At 41.2% G+C, this 26,279-nt stretch overlaps 1 protein-coding gene across 1 annotated transcript in view; it reads right to left on the minus strand.

Annotated features, from left to right (window-relative positions):
* Positions 1-2,971: 2,971 nt before the first annotated feature.
* PAFAH1B2 (platelet activating factor acetylhydrolase 1b catalytic subunit 2) overlaps positions 2,972-26,279 on the minus strand; it is a 28,309-nt gene continuing 5,001 nt past the window's right edge. The window contains exons 2-6 of the mRNA XM_028105812.2: positions 23,016-23,103; positions 16,459-16,548; positions 15,002-15,118; positions 13,013-13,135; positions 2,972-9,024 (exon numbers count right to left, since the gene is read on the minus strand). Of these exons, the coding sequence (XP_027961613.1) occupies positions 8,746-9,024; positions 13,013-13,135; positions 15,002-15,118; positions 16,459-16,548; positions 23,016-23,096 (690 nt within the window). The 5' untranslated portion in view covers positions 23,097-23,103 and the 3' untranslated portion in view covers positions 2,972-8,745. The remainder of the gene's footprint in view (positions 9,025-13,012; positions 13,136-15,001; positions 15,119-16,458; positions 16,549-23,015; positions 23,104-26,279) is intronic.

A 26,279-nucleotide genomic window follows, 5' to 3' on the forward strand; every position in this document is an offset into this window, starting at 1 on the left:
GAGAATTCTCTTGCTCCCAAGATTCCTGCAGCCACAGCTCCTGCCCCTGCCTTCTTCTCTGGGCTCTGTTCCAACGAGGACTATTTTATCTCATGGCCACTTACATTTATTCATTTCTGCAATAAATATTTAATGGGCACCTACTATGTGCAACTCCTGTTCTATTTATACTAGGCAAATGGTGTGTTGCAAGAATTAGACCTGGCCTCCTGCCCAAGCAGTCGTACTTGAGGCTGAAGATCAGAAGCAGGCTGCAGGTTCTGGAGAACCCTAGAAAGTCAGACCAAAGGGAACCTTAGCAGACTCCTCGACCAACCCCTCATTGTACAGACAGGTAGAGTGAGTAGTTTACTAGACTCCAGCATGTCTAGACAAACCTGAATTGGAGGACCCTCAGGATAATAGGAAGATCTTTCATTGTAAGTCCATGCAGTCAGCAGCCCAGTTTGGGCAGTCGATGTAGGATTTCCACATTCCAAGTGAACTCCACTTTCTCTCTCATGGTGAACTCCTCATCTTGCCAGTAAATCTGGAACTCTAAGAAAATACTCCCACTCTGAGTTTGAGCTCCCCACTTAGCTTGATGTAATGTAACTGGTTTCTGGAACTTTCCTGGGTGCTATGAGAAGCACCAGTCTCAGCTCTGGGCTGGTTGGTCCGGGGACTGTATTGAATAAGCCCAGAATGGGGGCATTCCAACTCTGCCTCTCAGGCTTTGGGGCAAAACGTGCCCCCACCCCTTCCCAGCCTGTTAAAAATGCATATCCAGACACAACTTACACTTGTTGAATTGCAGTCTTTGGAGGTGCAGCCCAGGAATCTGGGTTTTACAAGCACTCCAGAAGCTTGATATGCACAATACATTTTGAGAACCACTGCTTTGAGGCCAGACAACCGGGACTGGGACTGCTGATATTTGTTTGCTCCCTTTCTCCTAGCAATATCTTAGTTCTTGAGAAATCTATCTAAATAAACCCAGAAAGGATCCTTCCCCTTCGCAAGGGCTCATGAGCTTAACCTTTGAATCCTCAGCACCCTCTGTGTTCAAACAGGGTAGGAGGGCGGCAGCCCCATACTTTCTTGCAGTTCTCAGGTCTGCAGAACTTTCCTCAGCCCTTCTGCCCCACCCCCTAGGGAGGGAACAGCAAAACCCAGTTATGAATAGGTCCTTTCTCAGGTCTGGCAGTGCTGAGGAGAGAAGGCCTTTTTGTTGGCTACAGCAGTTAGCATAAAAGAAGGGCAGTGCTGGGTCTCAAAGCCAGACTTGTGAGTGCAAAGGAGGAGATGTCAAGGCCTGGGGGCAGCCCCCTGGGCTTTCTGTGCTGGTCCAGCTACTGCATTATCTGCCATGTTATATAAAAAGCCCAACCCCAGCCCTGGCAATGAGGGCAGGGTGGGTCACAAGGCTCAGATGACTTCCTTCTATTTCCCTGTGGGCCATCCTTCCGATCCTGAGTGCAGAAAAGACCATCAACCAGGCAGCTGATGAGGTTCCCAGCTTTCCACAGGAGGTAGAGAGTGGCCGTGCCTGTGGGTGGGTGGCAGGATCAAACCCGACTTTAGAATTAAGTAACTTTTACCCAGAAAAAAAAAGTTACACAACCAAGCCCTCTGAAGGAAATGGACTTAAGTTCCCTGTTTTTATCACGACCATAAAAGGGTCTCCGTGTATCCACGCAGAGCTCAAACAGAATTGCCCAGCAGCCGCAGCGCAGGAGCACTGTACAGTCCTTTCTCTTCAGCGTGCAAGTGCTGTTCTTTCTCAGGGCTGCCCTTGAGTCTGGTCATCTCTCCAAGGACTATGAAAATGGGATGCGTATCAGATTAGGAATCAGAGTATTTACTCCATCATTCTGGGGCTCAGGTCTCAAACCTGTCACATGGCTTCACGGTACTATGGAAAAAGGACTTTGACGTCAGAAAGTTCTGTGTAAGCCCCTGCACTGGGCATCGTAGGCAAATTAAACTTTCTGACCTTTTAAGAGTCATGTCTTATGTCCATTTACCTCCTAAATGCAGCACAGGGGAGCTGGGCTTGCCTGCATTCGTCATCCTGAACTACTGTCTCGAGTAGGAGGGGAGTCAAAGGAGAGCAGTTTTGACTAAGGGGACAAACTTTCTGCCACAGACCCATCAGCCACTTTTGGTTTCCTGGGGCTTTCACCATTCAGACTGAGAAATGTGAACACATTCAGGCCTTGCATCCTGTTCCCTGCGGCCATGTGCTGGAATCAACATCAGAGCTTTGCAGGAAATGAAGCTGGTCAATCAGGCTGCTGAAAACAAGGAGATAAACAATTGATCAACTCAAATCTGTCTCCAAAGATCACTGATTAAAAATGAGCCATCCTCCTATCTCAAGAAGGTTTGGGTCTCCAGCTACGAAATCAGAAGATGCAACTCAAGAACCTTTTCCTCCTCTCTGGCTGTTATCTAAAGATAACATGGCAGCTATTCAACCCTTATTCCATGTAGTTCTCAATAATAGAAAGGTCCCCTCTCTTTACACTCTGGCTCACATACAGGCCACCTCCCATAGCATCTCCTGTTACCTCACTGGTCCCCGGAGCCTTCACAAAGGTGATTCTCTCATTCACGATACATTTGTTCCTCTGAACCAGTCTAACTTTTTATTTGGTTTTACTTTTCCTATAAAAACTATCTTATTAATTCCGTCTAGTTTCAATCAAACAATTCCAGAAAATGTGTCGAAAACTTCTGTGATAGGTATGTATGGCATCTGTTTTTGTTTTTAAAAGTGAATTTTGTGTTTTCTTTTTTTTAAGATTTTATTTATTTATTTGACAGAGAGAGACACAGCGAGCGAGAGAGAGAGCACAAGCAGGGGGAGTGGGAGAGGGAGAAGCAGGCTTCCCGCTGAGCAGGGAGCCCGATGAGGGGCTCGATCCCAGGACCCTGGGATCATGACCTGAGCTGAAGGCAGACGCTTAACGACTGAGCCACCCAGGTGCCCCTTAAAAGTGAATTTTGTTTGTCCTTATTAATAATGTGCATTGTTCCTCACAAGCAGCAGTGTGGTATCATTGAAAGAACAGGAAATGAAGTCAAAAGATTTGTATTCCAATTTCAGTACTGACAGTTACCGGCTAGATGACCATGAACAAATCATTCAATCTCCTGTTCATTCATTTATTCAATGCCTAGTTTGTACTAGTCACTAAGCTAGGTGCTGGGAACACAGATACTTAAAACACATTCTTTGTTCTAAGAATTCACAATCTAACAGTGTAGACAAATAGGTAAGCATATAATACAGAGTAAGTGCAATGATAAAAGATTTACACAAGGTATTATGGGAACTCAGAGACGAGAGATCTGGTACAAACCAGAGCTGGAAATAAGGGAAATCAGAAAACACCCCAGGAGGTGTCCCTGAGGGGGCTCCAGAAAGATGAACAGAAGCTAGCCTAGCAAAGGAATAGGAGCACATTCCAGACAAGGGGTCTCAACTTGGAACAAAGTCACAAAGTTCAGTGCTACTGGCGTGAAGGTTCAAAGGGGTGGGAGGATATGAATTGAAGAGGGTCAAGTCATGAAAAGCATTGGATGTTCTATCTAATGGGTTGGACTATGTGTAGTTATTGATGAGCTTGCTGCATGCGTCACGAAGGTCAAAGCTTGAGCGGTAGGTACAATGTTTTTTGAGATCGTAAAATCAATAGCATAAAATCAGGGCAGAGTAGAAGACTATGTGTTTATCAAACCTCTAAGACCCTTGCTTCAAGGCTATGTAAAAATATGTAGCCGAGTGAAGAATTCATCCCTGCTATGAATTGGAGGAAATTAGGAGATGGGACTCTCCTGCTGGTTTCGTCCAGTTTTTCCCCAAGTGGGTACTGGTGAGGGAGCCTTCCCTCCTACCCACTTGTCCTGGCCAGTGAAGTTCACATGGGCTAGTAGTTTGGCTACACTTAAGAGGGCCTGGGTGGCTTTCATTGCTGCTCTGTGACTGAAGGGGAACCAGTGAGCAGCTGACAAAGGCAAAGCCTCTGGGGGAGGAGAGGGCAGAGAGGAACCTGGTGTGATTAGATATGGAAGACAACTAGAAAAGCCAAAGTATCTTAGTATCTCCACATTCTATTCTCTTCCAGGAGTAAACCAGTTTAACTCAGTAGCAATCACTGCGGTGAAGAGTGATAAAGATGATACAAAAAACGGAGCTTACAGCAGCAAAGGAACATTTTACTGGCCTATCAGTTTGCTGTAATTATTGCTGGTGTGGTTGGTGGCTAGTCATCAGGTTAGGCCCTGATGGGCCAGTTGAGTAACTGACCCTCGTTCTAGTTTCACTGCTATAGAGGCCATACTTGGGTCAGGCTATTTTAGACTGGGGAGGCAAAGATGCTATGTGAGAGTTGTGTCCATGCTCCCGGTTCCTGTCCTGAACTCCGCGGTCATATCGTGTTAGGAGTCTGGTGCCACCGACGCCATTCATCCTAGTTCAGATCAGGTGGTCTACAGCGTACTACCAGCCTGACCTGTCTGCACAAACACTACGGACTCCTGGGTAAGGGTGGCTGCAAAGGAGACAGCTGGGCTTTCTCAGCGTCTCTGGTATGAATGAACCCTCACATTTTCATCTACCCCCGTGGTCCCCGCCCCCACGCCTCAGCATATGGAAGCTGGTACCTTTCTATTTTAGTTATCTTTTTGCCATCTGATGTACTTACTTTCCTGTTTCCTTTAGATCTTAAACTTCATTTCCCCAAGGGTCTTCCTGTCAGTCTGAACTTACGGACATGTTAACAGCCGAGCAGTCTTTGAACCCCTTCATGTGTACCACCAAAAATTCTGGCTCCATAAACACAATTTCATTCTACTGTTGCTTTAAGGTGGAAAGCAAGATGGCCAGGTAACGCACTTTAAATTCTGATAATCGTGTGGCCGTGTGGAGGACGGGACAGAAGACGAGTATACCGGCTGCAGGAAGGAAACCAGGGACGTATCTACAACTAGAAAGACAGCCCGGATGGGATGAGCAGTGGCAAGGCAAGGACTCTGAAATCCGGTAAAGCTGGGTACCAGCTCAGGTACCGAAATTACAGGACTCCTTAGATGGATACCATCCATACCTCCCTGGGCCTCTCAGCCAAGAGCAGAATGGGGATGAATACGCCTGAATATTAGTAGGACTTTCTTCCCAGATGGCACAGGAACTCAGAACAGTCCAATTAATTTGAAGCACTCAAAGTGCATGCTTGGGGCAATAGCAGAAAGAGATATTCTAAAGTGTAAAAAAGGAAACTGATGATTATTAGTGTGAGGAAGAGAGTGAGAAACAATGGAAATTACAAATTTAATGTGAATAAATTCTAAAGATTGAAATTAGGAAAAAAGACCAAGAGGTCAGTTTAACAGTTTAAGAATCAGTTCTTTTTAACTGACAGATACTCATAACCAATCTGAAATACTTCCTTTGACAATTTCCCCAGGTGTCTAGTTAGGATTCCTTATAACTGCTCACCCCATCCTTCCCTCCTACAGCCCTGAGATGTGATGACAGTCAGCTCAGTATATTCAGTTCCCCAGAAAAGAAGGAGGATGTTCTAAGTATCCAATGTGCTTGTGAGAAGGTAGGTGAAAAAAAAAAAGCATCCCTTTTTTCCCTCCATTGGAATCCAGAGACTCTGATAAAGGAGACAGAAAGACATAAGCAAGTTTGAGAGAAACGTTTACATTTATATTGAAATATGCACTAAAACAGAATGAGTTCTACTAGTCAATGAAACTTCGCCAAAGCAGAATCACAAACTTCTGTTGGGGAGGTCCAGTCAGCTAGCAGCAGTGATCCCCAAGCAGGAACACCAAGGAGAAGCCTGGGAGACCCCACTCCAAAAAGCCTCCTTTCAAGAGACCCCGACTCACTTCTCCCACATGCACCCACACAGATTTAGGAGCGTGGACATGCTCCTCATTTTCATATATTTTTAGTTTCTTCTTCACTGCAATAAATATAAAATTGGCAATGCTCATACACCACAGCACAGACAGCATTTCAGGCGTTAGCATACAACTGTAAACAGTGACTAGATTAAAAAAAAAAGTGTTTTTTTTTGTTTTTGTTTTTGTTTTTTAACAACAAGAGACAGAATTCTTAAGAGCAGGGCATGAGCTACACAAGATTTTTGTTGGGGTAAGGTTTTTCACAGAAGATTCTGGTTTAGACAGATGCCCCCAACAGTAGAAAAAGACCCTAAGTGGGTGCCAGACCACTGCCCATGGCAGCCTAGAATATGGAGGCAGCAGAACAACACGCCTTAGGTCACCCTTGGCAGTACACCCTCAACCCGCCACATTCACAATGTGCCCACAGAAATCCACAGACATCACCGGCTGCCAGCTAGGTATCGGGAATGGAGGGGCAAAGGAATTAAAACTTGCTGGGGGGAGGATCAGAACACCTCTGCTAGCTGTCTGGAAAGTTGGCCCCTTAATCACAATGACAACTAGGACATTTCACTTGGACAGTGCATTACATTTACATATACATGAAAAGTATAAAGAGAGAAATCCAAAGAGTAAGCATTAAGTTCTGTCACTGTAGCGAACAGGTATGTTAATCAAAGAAAAACAGATGAACACTTTTTGCCCTAAAGCAGTGCAAAGAAAGCGGGCAAGAAATGAAAGTGGACTCAGTATCTGCACATTAGCAATGGGTCAGACTTTTATTTAAAAGGCCAGTGGTTCAAATACTATTGCTCAAATAGCTCTGGTAGGTATTAAAATGTAGTAACACCCGAGGTTTACACACATAAGCAAAGGAGCCGAAGGCCAGCTCACAAAGGGCTATTTCATCCTTAGTCAAGAGGGAAGCTAAAAGCGCATGCTGCAGGAATAACCTAACGGGTTTGTTTGGACGATACTCCCGCCCTCTGACAAATGGAAAAAGACCTGGATAAGAATCGGTCTTTTTACACACAAACTTCTCCGCCCTCCTTAGAACTATGCCTCAGCTAAGAAAAAACCTGTCCTGATAAACTCAAGAATCTGGGCTCCTAAAAAGAGAGGGAACCTTAATGTGGGAAACGAGTCTAGTAAACATCACATGTACTTTCTGTCGTTAGTGAAGACATGATACATTCAGAAATGTATTAAAAAAAAAAAGGACTAAAAATAAGACCAAAAAAATTCCTAGAAAGACATTTCACAAGAAAAACATCAGCCCAAGTTCTATCCCTCTCAATCAGAAGCGGCTCTTAGCACAAATCAGCAACCCCCTCCAACTCACAAAAGCACTGACACTTGCCTTGCAAGCAGAACATCGAACATATTCCTTAGTCACTGAACTTGAATGTTAAGCAGAATCAGTGCAGAGCACATTTTAATAGGTTACTCCAATACCCACCTGGTCCAGTTTAAAAATATTTGTTTGTAGATCCAGTTTGTACATATTCCAAAGGTATACTGAACAATAAACCATGTACTGTCGCATTATTTTTAAAATGGCAGTTCTTAAAGCTCAAGCAAAACATTAAGATTATAAAGAGCTCTCTCGAAAGAAATCCTCAGACCCTGAAAGTCAAACCAACCTAGTTCTTTTTCACTAAAATGGTGGGATCAAGGTAGAATGCCTATTCTGAAGAGCAGCTCCATTTGTTTCCTCATGAAAAAGGCCAAATTTTTCTGGACTGATATAATTTTAAAAACTAAGCCAATAAAAAAATAAAATATACACCCTAAGATACTATAAAACTTGAAATAATGTCAGGGCTTATGGGATGGGAAATAGAGTTCTGGTTGCCTTTTTTTTTTTTTTTTTTTTCCCAAAAGAGGAAAGTGTAAAACATCTTGAGGGAAAAACAAACCAAACCAAACCAGAACTCCGAACCTGGAACAGCACTACAGAGACTACGCACAGAGCACCACACGAGAATGAGCTGCACATCAGTACTATCATCATGAGAGTAACTGGCTGGGGACTTACACTTCCAGCAACAGAGCTCCTAGGTCAAAAATGTGTTAAAAGCCTGTAATGTCAACAAGGACCCCCCCCCAAAACAAAGAGGGGATGAGGGGAAATAGGGAGGAAAAAGGCTGCATGCATGGGTCTATTATAGACATGATATTCAGCAGCATAAAAATAATACCCTCCGTAGAGTCCCCCAAATGGGGCAAAACCTTTCTTCCACTGCTAAACATGGGAAAGATTAAGAGAGTGGAACAAATTCACTTGTTAACCATAGCATCTCCCATATCTGAATCACAAGCACGTTCAATCTGATGCTGTACGTTAAGAAAATGTTGCGAATACATAGGAGTAAAGCAAACTAAAAACAAAGGGCTAAATTATGAACTTTAAAAACTGGAAAAGACATCTGTATTAAAGCCAAGTAGGTGTGGATCCTGATCGTTACTCTATATGACATAATCCATAGAAAGAAAGGCCATGAAAAAAAAATCTTCATTTTGTTCCGTCCTTAGGCTCGATGTTGTCCTAGGAAAAACTGTGATAATTCAATGAGTGTGTCACACATACAACTAAAAAGTCCCCTTCTGGTTTCAAACGAATTTAAACAATCTTCCTTGGCTAATTTGTCTCCTGTGTCAAACCAACCTTCTATGTACAGGACCAGTTTAAATCCCTCCTCCCCTTCAAACACTAGATATGAACATCCAGGAACATTCTACAATGCAAAGTGCCTTAGGAAAGAGAAGGATTCTGTAGTGCCAGTGATATAACTGATCTGAGGAAGCTGGGGTGCAAGTAACACTGATGGGAGCCAGTCAGGCGATGGTGGTTTGTTTCTCCTCAGGGGTCTCCTCCAACAACTGCATGATCAGTTCATGCAGGGGTTTGCAGATCTTGGCGTAGCCCCCTCCCGTGAGGTGCAGAAAATCAAACATGTCGTGGCAGGAGATGGCACCGTCCGAGTGCACGAAGCCCCCGTCTGTGTCCAGGAGCTGGACGTTGGTGAGCTTCGGCAGGGAAACCTTGAGGAGCTGGTTCACCTTGGCATTCTTTTGCCTCAACGGGTTGGGCTTCTCACCTCGAGGTAACAAACCCTGGGGCAAAGCAGAGAGCACAAGAAGAGAAGAGTCACTGGTTTTTCTCTACTGACTCATCTGTGATTTCTGAGATTCCTGGAAGAACGGCTCCATTTGACGCTCACTCTTAAAACTTTGATTTCTCAAACACTAGACTAGAAACTCTGGACTAGACTGGTTTCAATGATAGTCCTCTGACCACCCCTTCTCCGTCTCTTCAGAAGCACCTCTTCCCCCTCCTGTCCCTTAACTGTCCGTGCACTCCAGGGTCTTGTCCTCGGCCTACGACTCCGCCCACTCTGAACACTCTAGCCCAGAACCAAACTGCCCAAACTTCCCCAGGCACTCCGGACATGTCCAAAAGCAATTCATCATCTTCTCCCTACACTATGCTCCTTCTACATTCTCTGTACCAACTGATCATTCCGACCTCCCTGCATCTTTCATCCCACACACCTTATCTATTTACCATTAAATTACTCAGCTTTTGCATGCTCAATAATTTTCAAAACCTTTTTTTCTCTTCCATTCTGAGTATACATGCTGCTATGGCTTGGAAACTTACCACGATTCGCTCAGTTAATGTAAAGTCTCCTGACTGGCCTTCCTACCTCCAGCGTGGTCTTCCCTTCAATTCATGCTCCATACGGCCATCAGAATCACCTAGCTCCAATGCACGTGTGTTTATGAACGCTACACGGAACCTATACTACTGCACAAGACAGATGGTGGGAACAAATGTGGTCTAGACCAACCAAAGCCACATGTTATCTGCTAGGATAAAACATATTTCCTTAATTCATTTTTAACTTATGTTAATTACCTATCTTCAGGTAAATCACATGTCTGTCCTCCTTTAGTCAATAAAAGTCCACCCTTACATGGCAAGACCAAGGTTTATCATCTCAAACTAGAAATGTCCTTTTACAGATGCTGATCCTATTATAAAATTATTGTCAGACAACCTTTCAGTTGGTTTACAACTAGTGATAGCACACACCAAGTTATTCCTATGTAGGCAAAAAAATTTCTACCTATTTCTCCTACAGGCTATGGTAAGAGGTCTTATTTTACAAAAATAGATTTTCTGTGGGTATTCTACTAAAAAAAAAAAACAAAACACCTTTATGCCAAAGTTAAGTACTTGTTCATGTCTTTAATTCTTTTCAGCAAAATGTTGGAAACTTTATTACCACTTTATTATGTGCCTGTATAGTTCCAAATGAGAATTATAGATAATTATGATTCTGCTACCCTAGACCATCTCCTCCTATCCTTGTTAAGCGGCTCAAAAATTTCACAAAGTCAATCCTAAACCCTCATTTACATAACTGTTGAAGTATTAGGCTCTGCATCTAACAGTTAACAAAAAAGAACTGCTTACATATCGGAGTCTTGCTGAGATATGAGCAACCAGGGAGGATGGCCAGTGAACAATAAACATACACTTTGTTCCAACACTCAAAGGACACCATGACAAAGCCATAAAAAATGAGTAAGCCTTAAGAACAGGGCACCATACCTACTGGGATTTTCAAGCGAGGATGAGAAAAGCACCTTATGTATTTGCATAGCATTTTCCTTAATATGAGAATATCAAAGGTATGCCATGTGATTTTTCCCTATAATAATTAATTACTAAAATACTATCATGTTAAAAGAAACAAAAAAGAAAAATATCATGCTCCTAATCTCTTCACCACGTGACTATAGCAGACCCCTGAACAACACAGGTGTGGAGTGCACAGGTCCACTTATTCACAAATGTTTTCTGATAAATACAGTACCGTAAATCTATTTTCTCTTCCTTATGGTTTTCTTAGTCACATTTTCTTTTCCCTAGCTTTATTGTAAGAATACAGTATGTCATACGTATAACATGCCAAATATATCTTAATTGACTGCTTATCAGGAAAGCTTCTGATCAATGGACTATTAGTAGTCAAATTTGAGTGAAAAGTTATATACAGATTTTCAACTGTATGGGGGTCTGTGCCCCTCAAGGGTTATCTGTATTTTAAGTAATTCTAAATATAATACACACACAGTTTAGTATTTGGACTTTTCACTTAAATACATCATAAATCTTGTTTCCACATAGTTCTTTTAACTGTCACGGGATCGGGGCTATTATGTTCAGTGACTTCTGCAAGCATTCCCTCACGGAATCATTTAGGGCACTGCTGATGTTTGAGTGTTGTAGAGAACACCGGTGTCTATCAAATTTAAAAGTCGGGTTGAAACAAAGACTATTTATGGAGGATTTATTCAGCAACATTCACGCAACAAATATGTCCTAAGCAGCTATGGACCAGCCACTGTACCTCAGAGGCGGACTCTTAACCACAACCCTTTTTGGAGTAAAGCGGGGATATAAGCAAGTAAAGTATATTAGAGACCATGTAACAGAAAAGTAAGACGTGGCTCCCCAGCACCAGTAAGAAAAACCCAAGCTCCTCTCTCAAGGCAGACAGATCCCTGCGTGACTTGGCCACATCTCTTGCTCCTAACCATCCCAGCCTTAAACTTCATTCAGTGACAGCCCTAGAATTCTTCAAGCACCCCCCTTCATCTGCCCAACGAACACACACAAGTATAAGACTTTCACCATTTTTTTTTCCCTCCCTGTCACGCCTTCTTTTCTTTCTCCATTTGTCTGGAGACCAATGAATTCTTTAAAAACTATAGTCAAATGTAGCTTTTATAAAATCCACCCTTTCTCACGGGGCGCCTGGGTGGCTCAGTTAGTTAAGCGTCCGACTCTTGGTTTTGGTTCAGGTCATGATCTCAGGGTCGTGAGATCAAGCCCCACATCAGGATCCACACTCAGATCCACACTGAGATTCATTCACCCTCCCTCTCTCTCCCTCTCTGTTCCTCCCCCTGCTTGAGTGCACTCACTCTCTCTAAATAAAATCTTAAAAACAAACAAACAAACAAACAAAAAACCTGGGATGCCTGGGTGGCTCAGTCAGTTAAGTGTCTGCCTTCGGCTCAGGTCAAGATCCCAGGGTCCTGGGATCGAGCCCCGCATCGGGCTCCTTGCTCAGCGGGGAGCCTGCTTTTCCCTCTACCTGCTGCTCCCCCTGCTTGTGCATGCGCTGTCTCTCTGACAAATAGATAAATAAATTCTTAAAAAAACGAAACAAAACAAAAAAACAACCTATTCTCCCCTTAGCATACAATATAATTACTCCCGTTAGCATAGAGTATGCTAATTCTTTCTTTATATTGCTGTGCCCATCGACCACTAGACTAGACTGTGTGCTCCTTGAGAGGGACAATGTCTTATTCATTTTTGTATGTTCAGGACCCAGGACAGTGTCTTGTACATAGTGATCCTCATGTTTGTTGAATAAATGACTATCTTCTTAACATCATCTCATTAAAGGACTGAATACATATCAGATTTCATTCAGAATTTGGTTTTGCTAGGAATACCTATACATAAACTTTCATACTGAAAGATAGCTATTTATCTCTGAGACTGTGAAGACTTAATGCTTTAGCTCCACAAAGGGCTACACTACACTCCATTAGGAGTAAGACTATAAAGTCCCCATTTTTTTGCTAACAGAATCTCTGATGTTTTAGAGAATTCAGAGATTCTAATAAATATACCACCTTTAACATATGAACAGTGGGACTGAACAACACATCCACGTTAATCCAAAGCTAGTCTAATAAAAACAGACTCAGGACTAGGACAAGTTTCATACGTGATTTTAAAAATTATCAGAATACAGTTAAAAACAAAAACAAAAACTAAGGCTACCTGAGACAACAACCTCTAAACAAGGATAAGCAGGTAAAAGAGGACTCCCTCAGCTGGTCTGGGAAATGATGAAACCAGTAAGATAAGAGGACACATCAGAGAAGAGCCTCTCAGGAGTATCATAAACTGCTTTCACCTAGAGATTCTCTATATTCATGAGCAATCGTATTTCTAAAAACAGTCCTCCCCTGACCTAATGACATCAAAGACTACGACCCAAAGGCTACATACCAATACAATGATTTTGGCCTGTGGCTGCCTTGTGTTAATAAGTTGGACGATGGCCTCGATTCCACCTGCTACTTCTTCTGCCGTATTTTCATGGTTGTTTGTTCCTACCCAGACAACAATGACCTATAATTGAGGGAAGAAAAAGAAAGCGGGGAGAGGGGTAAACAACCAAGAATAAAGGAACGTTTAGATAAAAATATTTATCAATGTTTAGATAAACATCTTCTTTCAAAAAATCAAAAGAAGGAAAGGTGAACTTGTCAAATGGTAGGGATAACTTCAACTGAGCAGCCACCTTCAAACACTGATTTAGGCCTCATAAATCTCAGGATAAATTCCAAGCAGATTAATTCCGAAGCAGTAAAACTACCCTGGGAGGGAATGACAGAATTCTTTCATCATTGTGGAGTTGGAAGCTAAGCTCTTAAAATCCAGAAACTATACAAAAAAGATAACAAATCCAACTGTATAAAAATAAAAATTCTGCATGTTGAAGAAAATATTAAAGTGAAATCTAAGAAAGCCAGGGAAAAATATTTGCAACTCCTACCACAGAAAGTCCCTGACTAGAAGCATCTTCCAGAAAAAAAATAACAAAAGTACCCAAGGGAATGTAACTGGTATAAATGCAGTTATACTGAAGAAAGAGTAGCTGGGGAGGAAGCTGGATGACATTTCAAGGAGTTTTTCCCCCTTAAAAAAAAAAAAAAAATTCATCTACGAGGTGGCTGTCACCTAGAGACATACATCTTACTATACAACCCAACAAAGTAACTTTCCACCCTGTCACAAAAGACAGGAACATGGACTAGTTTTTCTTTTAGAAAGGCCAAAAAATAGGACTTTGTGGCTGGCTCAGTCAGTAGAGCATGGGACTCTTGATCTCAGGGTTGTGAGTTCAAGCCCCACACTGGGTATACAGATTACTTAAAAATAAAATCTTAAAAAAAAAAAAAAAAAAAGAGGGGCACTTGGGTGGCTCAGTTGGTTAGGCGTCTGACTCTTGATTTCCACTCAGGTCATGATCTCTGGGTCATGGGATCGAGCCCCATGTTGGGCTCTGCGCTCAGCATGGAGTCTGCTTGTCCCTCTTCCTCTGCTCCTCCCCCCACTCCCAGGGGAGCACGCTCTGTCTCTCTCTCTCTCAAATAGATAAATAAATAATAATAAACGAATGAAAAGGGGCGCCTGGGTAGCAGACTCCATTAAGCACCCAACTCTTGCTTTCAGCTCAGGTTGGGTTCTCAGGGTCATAAGATCAAGGCCTGCATTGGGCTCAGCACAGAGTTGGCTTGAGATTCTCTCTCCCTCTCCCTCTGCCCCTCCCACTCATGCTCTCTCTAAAATAAATAAATCTTTTTTTAAAAATTAAAAAAAAATTTTCAAAGGCAAAAAATAAAATACTTCCAACGAAGCAACTGTTACCAACTTTGTTTTTTTTGTTTAGAGCTGAAAAAAATTACACGCAGTGTGCCAACTCAGAACATTTATAATGTGTTAGGGTAGTGGGGTACACACTTATGAACATTTGTTCATATCTGCTTCAAATTGTCTTCAGAAAAATTTGGGAGGCCTTGATTACTAATTTGTTGATATGGTTAAACAGCTCCAAAATGACTTCCTGAAAGGAATCATGGCACTGCCACCACGGCCCTTGTCTGAGCAGATTCCCCTGGTGCTGCATTCGGGTCTACAGAAGAGCATGCATGCCTCATGAGCATCAAATCCCTTCCTACAGCTAAAGAAGACCATTATTAACAACTACAAATACAACCTAAGCAAGCAACACACTGATTTCTTAATACCTATCTGCAATGTTCTTAAGCAAGGACAACGGTATCATTTATCTTAAAGGGGCACAAAGCAAAGACAATAGCAAAATAATGCTTTAAAGAAGCAATTTGTTTTTACTAGCGGTTTCAGACAATTTAACTACCTGGAAAAGACTCAAGATTAAAGATATTCTTTAAAACATTAGTTTCATTTCACCTTAGGTTTAATATTCTCCAGTTCTCCATTCTTTAGTCTCCACAAAACATGTCTTGTTGTATCTCCCCCAATTCCAAAATTCAGTGCATGAAGTGGGGAAAAAAGCTCTCGCCATATCTAAAAAGAGAAAAAAGAGCTTTATTTAAACTGAGTGGGAAATAAAATTCTTCCATTGCAATGTGTTGTGAGGCACCTGAAAGAATAATTTTCATTTTCTATATTCAAATGTAATGCTGCAAATCATGAGCTACCTCAGTGTTTGCAAGGCTCTGAGGATGGCACTGTATCACTCAGTTCTTTCTATGATTACTTTTTTTTTTTAACGTATTTTTTACTTTACTTTTTAAGTAGGTTCCATGCCCAGCGTGGAGCCCAAAGTGGGGCTGGAACTCACAATCGTGAGATCAAAACCTGAGATCAAGAGTCAGATGCTTAATTGACTGAGCCACCCAGGTGCCCCTCTATCACTCAGTTCTTAATGCAGCCTTCGACCTCAGCTCAAGAATGGAGTCACAATGCTGCCTGATGCCCGTCACGAGGTCCCAGCATTTATACTCAAGGTGCCAACTCAGTAAGCTCTCCTGTCCCTTTACTCATGCATCAAAATGAATAGGGTCAAGTAGAAACACGGATGAAGAAATTTAGAGTGCTGGAGCCAGAAAGGAATCAAGCTATCTTTTCCTTTAAACTGCCCTTGGAAGAGTGCAAATCTTAAAAAAAAAAGATGTGGAACACAAAATATGGGGCGCCTGGGTGGCTCAGTTGTTCAGCGTCTGCCTTCGGCTCAGGTCATGATCTCAGGGTCCTGGGATCGAGCCCCACATCAGGCTCCCTGCTCGGCAGGGAGTCTGCCTTCTCCCTCTCCCTCTGCCTGCCACTCCCCCTACTTTGCTCTCTGTCAAATAAATAAAATCTTAAAAAAAAAAAATACGCAAAATAAGGGGTACCTGCGTGGCTTAGTCAGTTAAGCATCTGACTCTTGGTCATGATCTTAGGATCATGGGATCGAGCCCCGCATCGGGCTCTGCACTCAGTGCGGAATCTGCTTGGGATTCTCCGCCTCCCTTTCCCTCTGCCCTACCCCTCCTCCATATTCTCTATTAAATAAATAAATAAATCTTTTAAAAATATATACAAAATAAGAAAATGTAAAACACAGTAAGACTTGAGAATCATGACTAGGACAAATTTAAGTAAATAAATGTAATAGGGAAGCTTCTTGGAAGCCAAGGCAAGAAAGGGAGCTGAGTTAGAAACAATTCTGAACTTTTTGTCTCATCATGCTTGGTGGCACAAAGAATTCCATTATGGAGGTCTGACCTCCCTCGCACTCTGAACTAGAGCTTCTCTAAAGTGTCATGAATAAGCCTACAGATTCAGTTCAGAGTGAAAGTTTGCTAGCGATGAATGGATTTACTTTGGTAACCAAGACCCACCCTCCCCACTTCCACCTTTACCTCATATTGCTGCATTAACTGCACCATGGAATCCCCCACAAACAGTACATCAGGCTCTTTGTCTTTACAGTCCAGGACAAATCTGTTGTGCTGGTTTGAAAAAGGAAGAAAAATTAGAAACTGGCATTTCTTTCTCAGTGAGAGGTCTTGGCCTAGACAGAACAGTTGTCCAACCAGTTACTCTGTTGTTAAACATTCTATTTATTCTGTCTGAAATAAACTGCTGGGACTTTCTTCCCACCCTTACCACACTGATCATTCTAACATGCTAAGAAAACGGGAATTCTATTGAAATCAGAATGGAAAAACACATATAACATGTTTTTTAGAAGTTTATCTTTTCCTCAAACTTTTTGAAAGATAATTTCAGACACACAGAAAAGCCACAGTACAATGAACACCTGTATAATCCTCTGCCTGTATTCAACAATAACGTTCTCCCATATTTGCTTTATCTGTGTTTGCTGAACCATTTGAAGGTAAGTGGCAAATGCTGTGGTTCTTCACCCTCACGTATTTCAGCATGAGTAAGGACAGTCTCCTATAAAACCACAAAACTATTATCACATCTAAGGCAATGAACAATAATCCCATAATATTCAGTCCATATTCAATTTTTCCAGTTGTTCCAAGAGTTGGATAGAGTATTATAGCTCTTTTTTTGAACTAGGAACCAATCAAGAATCACGTATCGTATTTGGATGTATTTAACATGGCCTTTGAAAATGCCTGTTCACCTCCAACTCTGAGACAATGGCAAAGTGGGAGTCAATCCTTTCTCAGTCGAATCCAAATCTATAAGCAGTGGTGACCATGACCTAGTCCTAGAGTACTTCTCTCTGCTGCAAGAGCAAAAGACGCTTTTAAAATGGATTTTATTCATCAATACTAAAGGACTCGCTGTCTCTCTCTGTCAAATAAATCTTCAAAAAAAAAATACTAAAGGACATAGTTGAAGTTTCTATATTCATCCCTGAAATAAACGTACATGATACTCTAGGCAACAGTCTTTAACCCAGTTCTAGGGAAAGGTCTGAATGCTGTTCCTTTTTCTCAAACTCTACATTCAGCGATGCTTTCCTTAGGAATTAAGGTACAGTTATATTTAAGTGTTTCTGCTGCTAAATATCTGCGCAGGTAACACTGTGGTGAATCGGAGATACTCATCTGCTATGGGTGAAAATACAAAAATACTTCTGGAAATAATTTGACAATTAAAAGAGCTCCTCCTGTAAGTGACAGGATTTGATATAGATTTTCCTTTTTGTTTTTTTTAAGACTTTATTTGAGAGAGAGAGTCCAAGTGGGGGAGCAGCAGACGGGAAGGGAGAGAATCTCTCCAGCAGACTCCACACTGAGCACGGAACCCGACTTGGAGCTTGACTTCAAGACCCTGAGATCATGACCTGAGCTGAAACCCTGAGTTGGATGCTTAACCGACTGAGCCATCCAGGTGCCCATAGATTTTCCTTATTTTAATCCACATTTTGTGTAAATAAACTTTTTAAATTACTACTATTTCAATACGTATTTTTAAACTGAAGGGATAAAATGGGCCTGAATAAAACCAGAGCTGGTGAGTAGGTACACTTCCACAACACTTCTCCTCTCCACTGTGGTACTATAGTGCCAACTACCTCTCAATACCAGTAGAACAGTTCACAGTTCTAGAATGTCATGGCATTTAAGCTCTGCTGTTCTAAAGGTTCTGGTACTCTATGTTTTCTTTGTAAGTATAAAAGTAGGTACAACAAGTTTGGAAAAATAGATCAAAACAAAACACTTAGAATTCCACCACCTTAACCCAGTAACTATCATTTGGGGATATTTTCCTTTTTTTTTCCACAGGCCTCCCTAACTTTTAAACAGTTGACTCACTATGCATACCTCTTTCTGGCACAATAGTTTTGGGGACAGAACAGCCTATGTTCAAATTCTAGCTCGTCTACTTTCTAGTCCAGAAAGCATGTAACTAGTATCACCCTTAAAAAAACTTAATATGAAAAATATCAAACATACACGAAAGTAGAATAGGGTAGCTCTATTTTTAACACCTTGAGGCACCTCCAGAGTGGCTGCACCAGCTGGCATTCCCGCCAACAGTGTAGGAGGGTTCCCCTTCCTCCGCATCCTCCCCAACACTTGTTTTCTGTCTTGTTAATTTTTGCCATTCTAACTGGTGTAAGGTGGTATCTCATTGTGGTTTTGATTTGTATTTCCCTGATAGCTGGTGATGTTGAACATTTTTTCACGTGTCTGTTAGACATTTGTATGTCTTCTTTGGAGAAGTGTCTGTTCATGTTCATGTCTTCTGCCCATTTTGACCCACAGAATCTCCCAGTCTGGATTTTGTTGACTGTATTCCTACGGTGGTCCTAGTGGACACATTCATCTGCTCCAGGTATTTCCTGATATGTGGTATGGTATTTTGGCAATGCTTCATAGGAAATATTATCACTTCAAAACTTGTTTTGAAATAATTTTAGATCTACAGAAGAGTTGCAAAGATAGTACAGTATTCCCATATACCTTTCACTCAGCTCCCTCCAATGCTAACATTTTACATAAGCATGATACATTGGATGAAACTAAGAAATTAACACTCATAAATAGTATCAACTAAAATAGTTTACTCAGGGGGCACCTGGCTGACTCAGTCAGTAGAGCATGGGACCCTTCATCTCAAAGTTCTAAGTTTGAGCCCTGCATTGGGTGTAGAGACTACTTAAAAATAAAATAAAAATCTTAAAAAAAAAAAACCAGTTTACTCAGATCTCACCAATTTTTCCTCTATGTCCTTTTCCTGTTCCCAGGACCAATTCAGGGAACACATGGCATTCAGTCTACATGTTTCCTTGGTCTCTTCCACCATGGGACAGTTTCTTGGTCTTTCCCTGTATTTCATGTTGCTGACACGTTTAGTAGTAGTCAGGTGTTTTGTAGAATGTCCCTCAATTTGGGGCTGATTATTTTGTCACGAATACACTGAGGTGATGAATTATTCTGGAAGACTACCACGGAGGTGATGTGTGTGCCCTTGCTATATCAAAGAGGAGTACACAATATTAACATGACTTATTACTGGTGATGTTAACGTTGATCATCTGGTTAAGGTGGTGGTTACCAGGTTTCTCCACTATATAGTTATTTTTCCTTTCCATACTATATCTGTTAGAAACAAGACACTAGGGGTGCCTGGGTGGCTCAGTTCGTTGAGCGTCTACCTTTGGCTCAGGTCATGATCCCAGAGTCCTGGGATCGAGTCCCGCATCGGATTCCCTGCTCAGCGGGGAGCCTGCTTCTCCCTCTCCCTGCTGCTCCCCCAACTCGTGCTCTGTCAAATAAATAAAATCTTAAAAAGAAAAAGAAACAAGACACTAAATCCAGCTCTCACTGATGGGGAATTAATAAGCTCTACCTTCTTGAGAGAGGGGATATCAAAAAACACGTGGTCTTATGTTAAAACCACCAAGGCAATTTCCAGGGGGATACTTTTGAGGCTAGGCAAATATACTCTCTCTCCTCAAAGGTGTGCCTACTAATTTTAGTATTCACTGATGGACCTTCCCTAGAGTAATTATTACCATGGTGTTCAAATGAGGGTTTTCTTTTCCTTCCCTCCTTCTACATTTATTGTTAAAAGATTTTAAGAATCTCTAAACCCAATGTGGGGCTCAAACTCACAACCCCAAGATCAAGAGTTGCATTACAGGCTCTACTGACTAAGCCAGCCAGGCTCCCCTACATTTATTAATTAAAATTATTGTCTCTTCTCCCGTTTCTCCAATTGTTTATTTATAGCAAATGGATTCATGAATATTTACTTTATCCTCTGAGTTATAAACCAGTAATATCATGATTTATCATGTTGCTCAAATTGTCCAACTTTGCACTTGGGTGCTCTTTCGGGTTGGCCTCAAGTGGTCAAAGTGAATACCATCAATGAGACAAACCAGTATCACTGGTCTCCTATGAGATGTCCTAAGGACACTTCACTTCAGTGATATTCTTGCCATACACCTTTTTTTTTTTTTTCCTTTCTTGAGTAGTTGCTCTCTTGCACTACAAGATGCTACAGGTTCATCTTTTATTTCCTTTGTTCCGGCTGCAGATGCAATCATTTCTCCAAGTAGCCCTGGTTCCTTTCACTGGAGAAAAGAAACCAAGATCTGAGCATATATTTTATTATTTATTAAAGTTATTCTTCTATACAGGTTAAAATTTTTTAATATTCCTGTTTTTCTTCCATTTGACTATTTTTTTCTAGTCAATGCTAATTATTTAAAGCCTCATTTACGTCAGAACAAACAACTAGTTTTAGTTACTACTTTTAATAAAGTTATAAATGGCCTAAACGTTCCTAAATATTTGTACCTAAATGGTATTTTCATATATAGCAAAGAAATACTATTTATAAAGAGGAAAGAGGCACCTAGATGGCTCAGTCAGTTAAGCATCTGACTCTTGATTTCGGCTCAGGTCATGATCTCAGGGACCTGGGATCAAGACCTGCATTGGCCTTTGCACTTAGCATGGAGTCTGCTTGGGATTCTCTCTCTCTCCCTCTCACTCTGCCCCTCCCCTCCCCAGTCAAGCGCTCTCTAAAATAAAAGAATAAAATCTTAATTAAATAAAATTAAAAAAAATAGGGAGGAAAAAACTATAGCTACGCTTTTAACATGTATGATACACTGCAGAAAAATACATTCAAAAACATACTCCTTACAAAAAGTTTAAAAGCATGCAAGAATACTCTATATATAGTTTAGAAATTTAAGATATATATAGTATATAAGCACATGAAAAAAGAAAACCACCAAATTTAGGACACTCATTTGGGGATGGGGAGGTGGAAAAGAGAAAAAATGACCAATGAGCGATATACACAGAACATTAGCAATGCTTTGTTTTTTTAGGGTGAGTGGCAGATACACAGAATGGCCAGTGGATTTCATAATACTTTTTAAGACATAAATGAACTGGGGCATCTGGGTGGCTCAATCAGCTAAGCGTCTGCCTTGGGCTCAGGGATTGAGCCCTGCATCGGGCTCCCTGCTGAGCAGGGAGCCTGTTTCTCCCTCTGCCACTCCCCTGTTTGTGCTTGCTCTCTTCCCCTCTGTCAAATAAATAAATAAAATCTTAAAAAAAAAAGGATATAAACTAGGAAGATTAAGAATAACCATGCAGCTGATCCATATAAAACTCAAAAAAAGTACTAACTACCATTCAAAATAAGCTAGTTGACAGACCGATTTTTAAGTCTGGGAAGACAAAAACAGAAGTAGACAACTATCAAGAGTATGAACAGAATCACTAAATACTAAAATGCAAAACTCTGGGTACTTAAAATCATACACAACTTGTTATTTCAAAGAGGAAATATGGTTGGAAAGCAATAGATGAAGGTTAAATATAGTTATGGTTAAGTGATAACAGCTTATTAAAAGGCAGCTAAGAATACAAAGGAGACAGTGCTACAAAACAATGGAACACATCAAGAAGACACAGGAGCCAGGAGAGGAGTCCCACTTGCTAAACCTGGGACAAAGTGAGCTTCAAAATTACAACGCGTTATAACCCACTGGAAAGAATAAGAACCCATGAGCCCATACCATAATAAATAAGAACTGGTTTAGGCCAACAACATCTTAATCAAGCGATCAAAGTTAATCACCAATAAGACAAACCAACACCATGTACCTTCTGTGTGATGCACTGAGGACATCACTTCACTGACACCTGCCAAAAATGTGTAATTTGAATCTTGATTAGGAGGAAAAAGATAACCCAAATTCAGGAACATTCCGCGAAAGAAATGGCCTATATTCCAAACTGTCAGTGTCATGAAAAACAAAGGCTAAGAAATATCTAAAAGTAAAGGAGAATAAAGAAACAGGACAACTGAATGCAATGTGGGATCCCAGACTGGAAAGAAAACTGACGTAAAACACTGGGACAAACAGAGAACTGTGAACATGGCATAGTATCAATGTTAAATGTCCTGGCTTTAGTAACTATTCTGTAGTTTTGTAAGAAAATGTCCTCATTCTTAGAAAATGCACTGAAATATTTAGGGGTGAAGGGGCATGATGATTGCAACTTCCTCTCAAATGGTTCAGAAAACACTGAATGTTGGTACGCACACATACAAATACAAGCAGATACGAACAGAACATTTAGGCAGATGTGGCAAAACGTTAACTAGCAGGTCTGGATGAAGGACATATGGAGTTCTTTCTAAAATTTTTACAATATTTGTGTAATTTTGAAATTACTTCAAAATAAAAAAAGCTTACCAAAAAAAAAAAAGAATGCTGTGGAGACACTGTTACCTTTCAAGAGGAACAGAGGGCAATGGCTGTGATTTCAAAATATTCCTCTGGTCCAACATCAGGCTGGTGATTAGGTACGACATTAGCGTAACATTAGATTTTTATTTAAAGTAATGATTCTTATTGACCATTAAAATGCATGCGCTTTTGTGGCTTTGGTCAAAAGACTCTGGAAAACTGAAGAGACTCATCTTTGGTGAATAATACGTACGCACTTCCCTTTACCTGAGACATCCATCTGTCATCTCCTTGAATATCTTCTGCTGCATGTGGAATAGCTGCTGGGTTTGAATCCCCTTGGCTCATTCTATACCTGAGGGGAAAAATGTCTACGTCATGTTTCATTCATTAACAGGAACATTTGTTGCCACTTAAGTATTACATACTAGGTTTTAAATAATAATTTAAGTCTCATTGTGGCTTTGCCTAAAAATGAAACTGGAGTTTATTTTCAGTAGATGTGAATTCTATGACATGACTGCTTAAGTCCCATGAATATCTAGCAGCCTCAAACTTCCAGACTGGTTCGAAAATCATTTAGGAACAGTGCATTACAATGAAAAAATCTGCTCCAAGTATATACTTTACATCTAAATTAATTTTTCATGATTATATGTTAACGCAAGCACCAAATGACATAAGGAATTAGACACTTAAGAGTTCAATGAAACCTGCATTAGAGGCTTTTAGGCTGCTCCAGTTAGACACTGGAGAATTGCTATAGCCTGATTAGAATCCATTGGTTACTAAATATCACATAAATAACTACTACAGATTGTGACAAAACTAGTCATAGGCTTTGGCACTGGTTTTTGACAAATGTTTACTAGGTATTTTATTTTTGATAGGTATCCACCAAGAAAATGTTATTAATGACGAGTTCAAATATGGCATCTGATAGTGGAGAAGGGGTAAGCGAAATTCAGAAAACCTAGAAATACTAATCTAGAAAGACAAAGACACCAGACTGTTTTCAGTCAACTCTGGAGAATACATACTAGAGACGTCAGGCTCGAGAAATCACTTGGCATATACAAAGAATGATGAAAAAAAGGAAAATCTGGGGTTTTGTGGCTTAAAGAAAAGAGGACCATTCTCTTTTTCTTTCCCTTGCTATCATCAAATACAGCTCAGCTTTCTCTGAAAAAGGATTGAGTTCTATTCATTCAATAAGTATTTACTGAGTAAACAAAACACACCAGATTGGCAAAGCAGTAATTTTTGAGAATCAGAAAGTAACAAAGCTCTAAATGTGAAAATATACCTTCATTCATGAAAAATACATTATAGAAGCAAGCCAATGTTTTAACACCTAACTTTGCAAACCAATTAGTTCCACTCTAAATGACACTAGGTCTAAGAAAATTAGGCTTAGGGTTAAACCCATATCTAACTGGAAATGTAAAACACCATCCACACCCTGTGTACAGACCTTCCTCAACTTATAATAGGATTACACCTGGATAAACCCATCGTAAGTTGAAAATATCCTAAGTCGACAGGCACCTGGATGGCTCAGTCCCGACTCTTGATTTCAGCTCAGGTCATGATCTCAGGGTCATGAGACTGAGCCCTGTGTGGGCTCCAGGCTCAGCAGGGAGTCTGCTTGAGATTCCCTCCCTCTCCCTCTGCCCCTCTCCCCGCTTGCATGCTCTCACTCTCTATAATATAAATAATCTAAAAAAAAAAAGAAAGAAAAATCCCAAGCAAAAATGCATTTAATACACCTAACCTACCAAACAGCATGACATAGCTTACCTGAAATGTGCTCAAAACACTTATATTAGCCTACAGCTGGGCAACATCATCTAACACAAAACCTATTTTACAATAGAGTACTGAAGAGCTCATGTAACTTATTGAATACTGTACTGGATGTGGTAAACAGAATGGTTGTCCCTGTATCGGATGTTGACCCTCATGGTCATGTGGCTGACTGGGAGCTTCGGCTCACTGCCACTGCCACTGCCCAGCATCACCAGAGGATCTTGTCGCATGTCGCTAGCCCAGGAAAACATCAAACTTTGAACCCTGCCCTATGCATGTGGGGTGGGTCGTGTGGGGTGGGGAATCACCCTGCCCTACGTGTGTGGGGTGGGGGTCCGGTGTCTTTATGATAATCACCCTTGACCAACAAAGAATGACTAGCCCCTAGAAAGGAAGTAAGCCATCGAAGGTGTTATCAATAGAGATGTTTAAAGGATTTAAGTTCCCTGGTTAGCTTTCTATAAAAGACCAACCTTAAAGGCCCTTCTACGCAACCCTGTGGGGACTCCCTCACTCTTGAGAGCTTTTTCTGTATCTTCACTTAATAACTTAATAAACTTTACTCACACACACAAAAAAGATCAAACTTTGAAACTGGAAGTATGGTTTCTACTGAATGCATACGGCATACACCGTTGTAAATTCAAAATATTGTAAGTAGAACCATTAAGTCAGGGACAATCTGTATATATTTCTTTAGATTACTAAAATTTGCAACTATCAGAAAATAATAGCTATCTATGAAGGACTACATATGCCATGTTTTTTATACATACCACTTCTAATCCTTGCAAAACGAAAAAAAATGAGGATCAGATAATTTAGGTACTTTGTGCAGTAAGTGAATGAGATTAGGTTTGCTTGACCCCAGTAATGTCATATCTGGTCCACTAATCACAAAGCAGTTCATGCTGACTCCCTAAAGAGGGCTTGTATCTTTTTTTTTTTTTTAAAGATTTTATTTATTTGAGAGAGAGACACACAGAGAGAGAGGGGCACAAGCAGGGCGAGTGGGAGAGGGAGAAGCAGGCTTCCCGCGGAGCAGGGAGCCTGATGCGATGCGGGGCTCGATCCCAGGACCCTGGGATCATGACCTGAGCCAAAGGCAGATACTTAACGACTGAGCCACCCAGGCGCCCCAAGGCCTTTTATCTAACCATTTCACCCAAAAAACATAAACTACCTGGAGCTAAAAACATCAATGTAAAATACAAGAATTGGGAAGAACTGCAAGATGAATCTGTATAGCTCCAATCAAATTATGGTATCTGGTTGAGGCTTCACTGCCTGAGAAAAGTATGGGAAAATTAAAAGATTCATAAAGGACAAAGAAAAGGGGCGCCTGGGTGGCTCAGTCGTTAAGCGTCTGCCTTCGGCTCAGGTCATGATCTCAGGGTCCTGGGATTGAGCCCCGCATCGGGCTCCACGCTCGGCAGGAAGCCTGCTTCTCCCTCTCCCACTCCCCTTGCTTGTGTTCCCTTTCTCACTGTCTCTCTCTCTCTGTCGAATAAATAAATAAAATCTTTAAAAAAGGAAAAAGAAAAAAATGATTAAAAGAGATTAAGACAAACAATCACATAGAAACCTTTAGTTTTGGGGGCACCTGGGTGGCTCAGTTGGTTAAGGGTCTGCCTTTGGCTCAGGTCATGATCCCCGGGTCCTGGGATAGAGCCCTGGGTTAGAGCTTCTCCCTCTCCTCCCCTCTGGTGCTCTCTCTCACTA

Source organism: Eumetopias jubatus, unplaced genomic scaffold (genome assembly GCF_037043125.1).
Source record: "Eumetopias jubatus isolate StellerSeaLion01/CBP00866 unplaced genomic scaffold, mEumJub1_p1.0 scaffold_13, whole genome shotgun sequence".
Taxonomy (NCBI): Eukaryota; Metazoa; Chordata; class Mammalia; order Carnivora; family Otariidae; genus Eumetopias; species Eumetopias jubatus.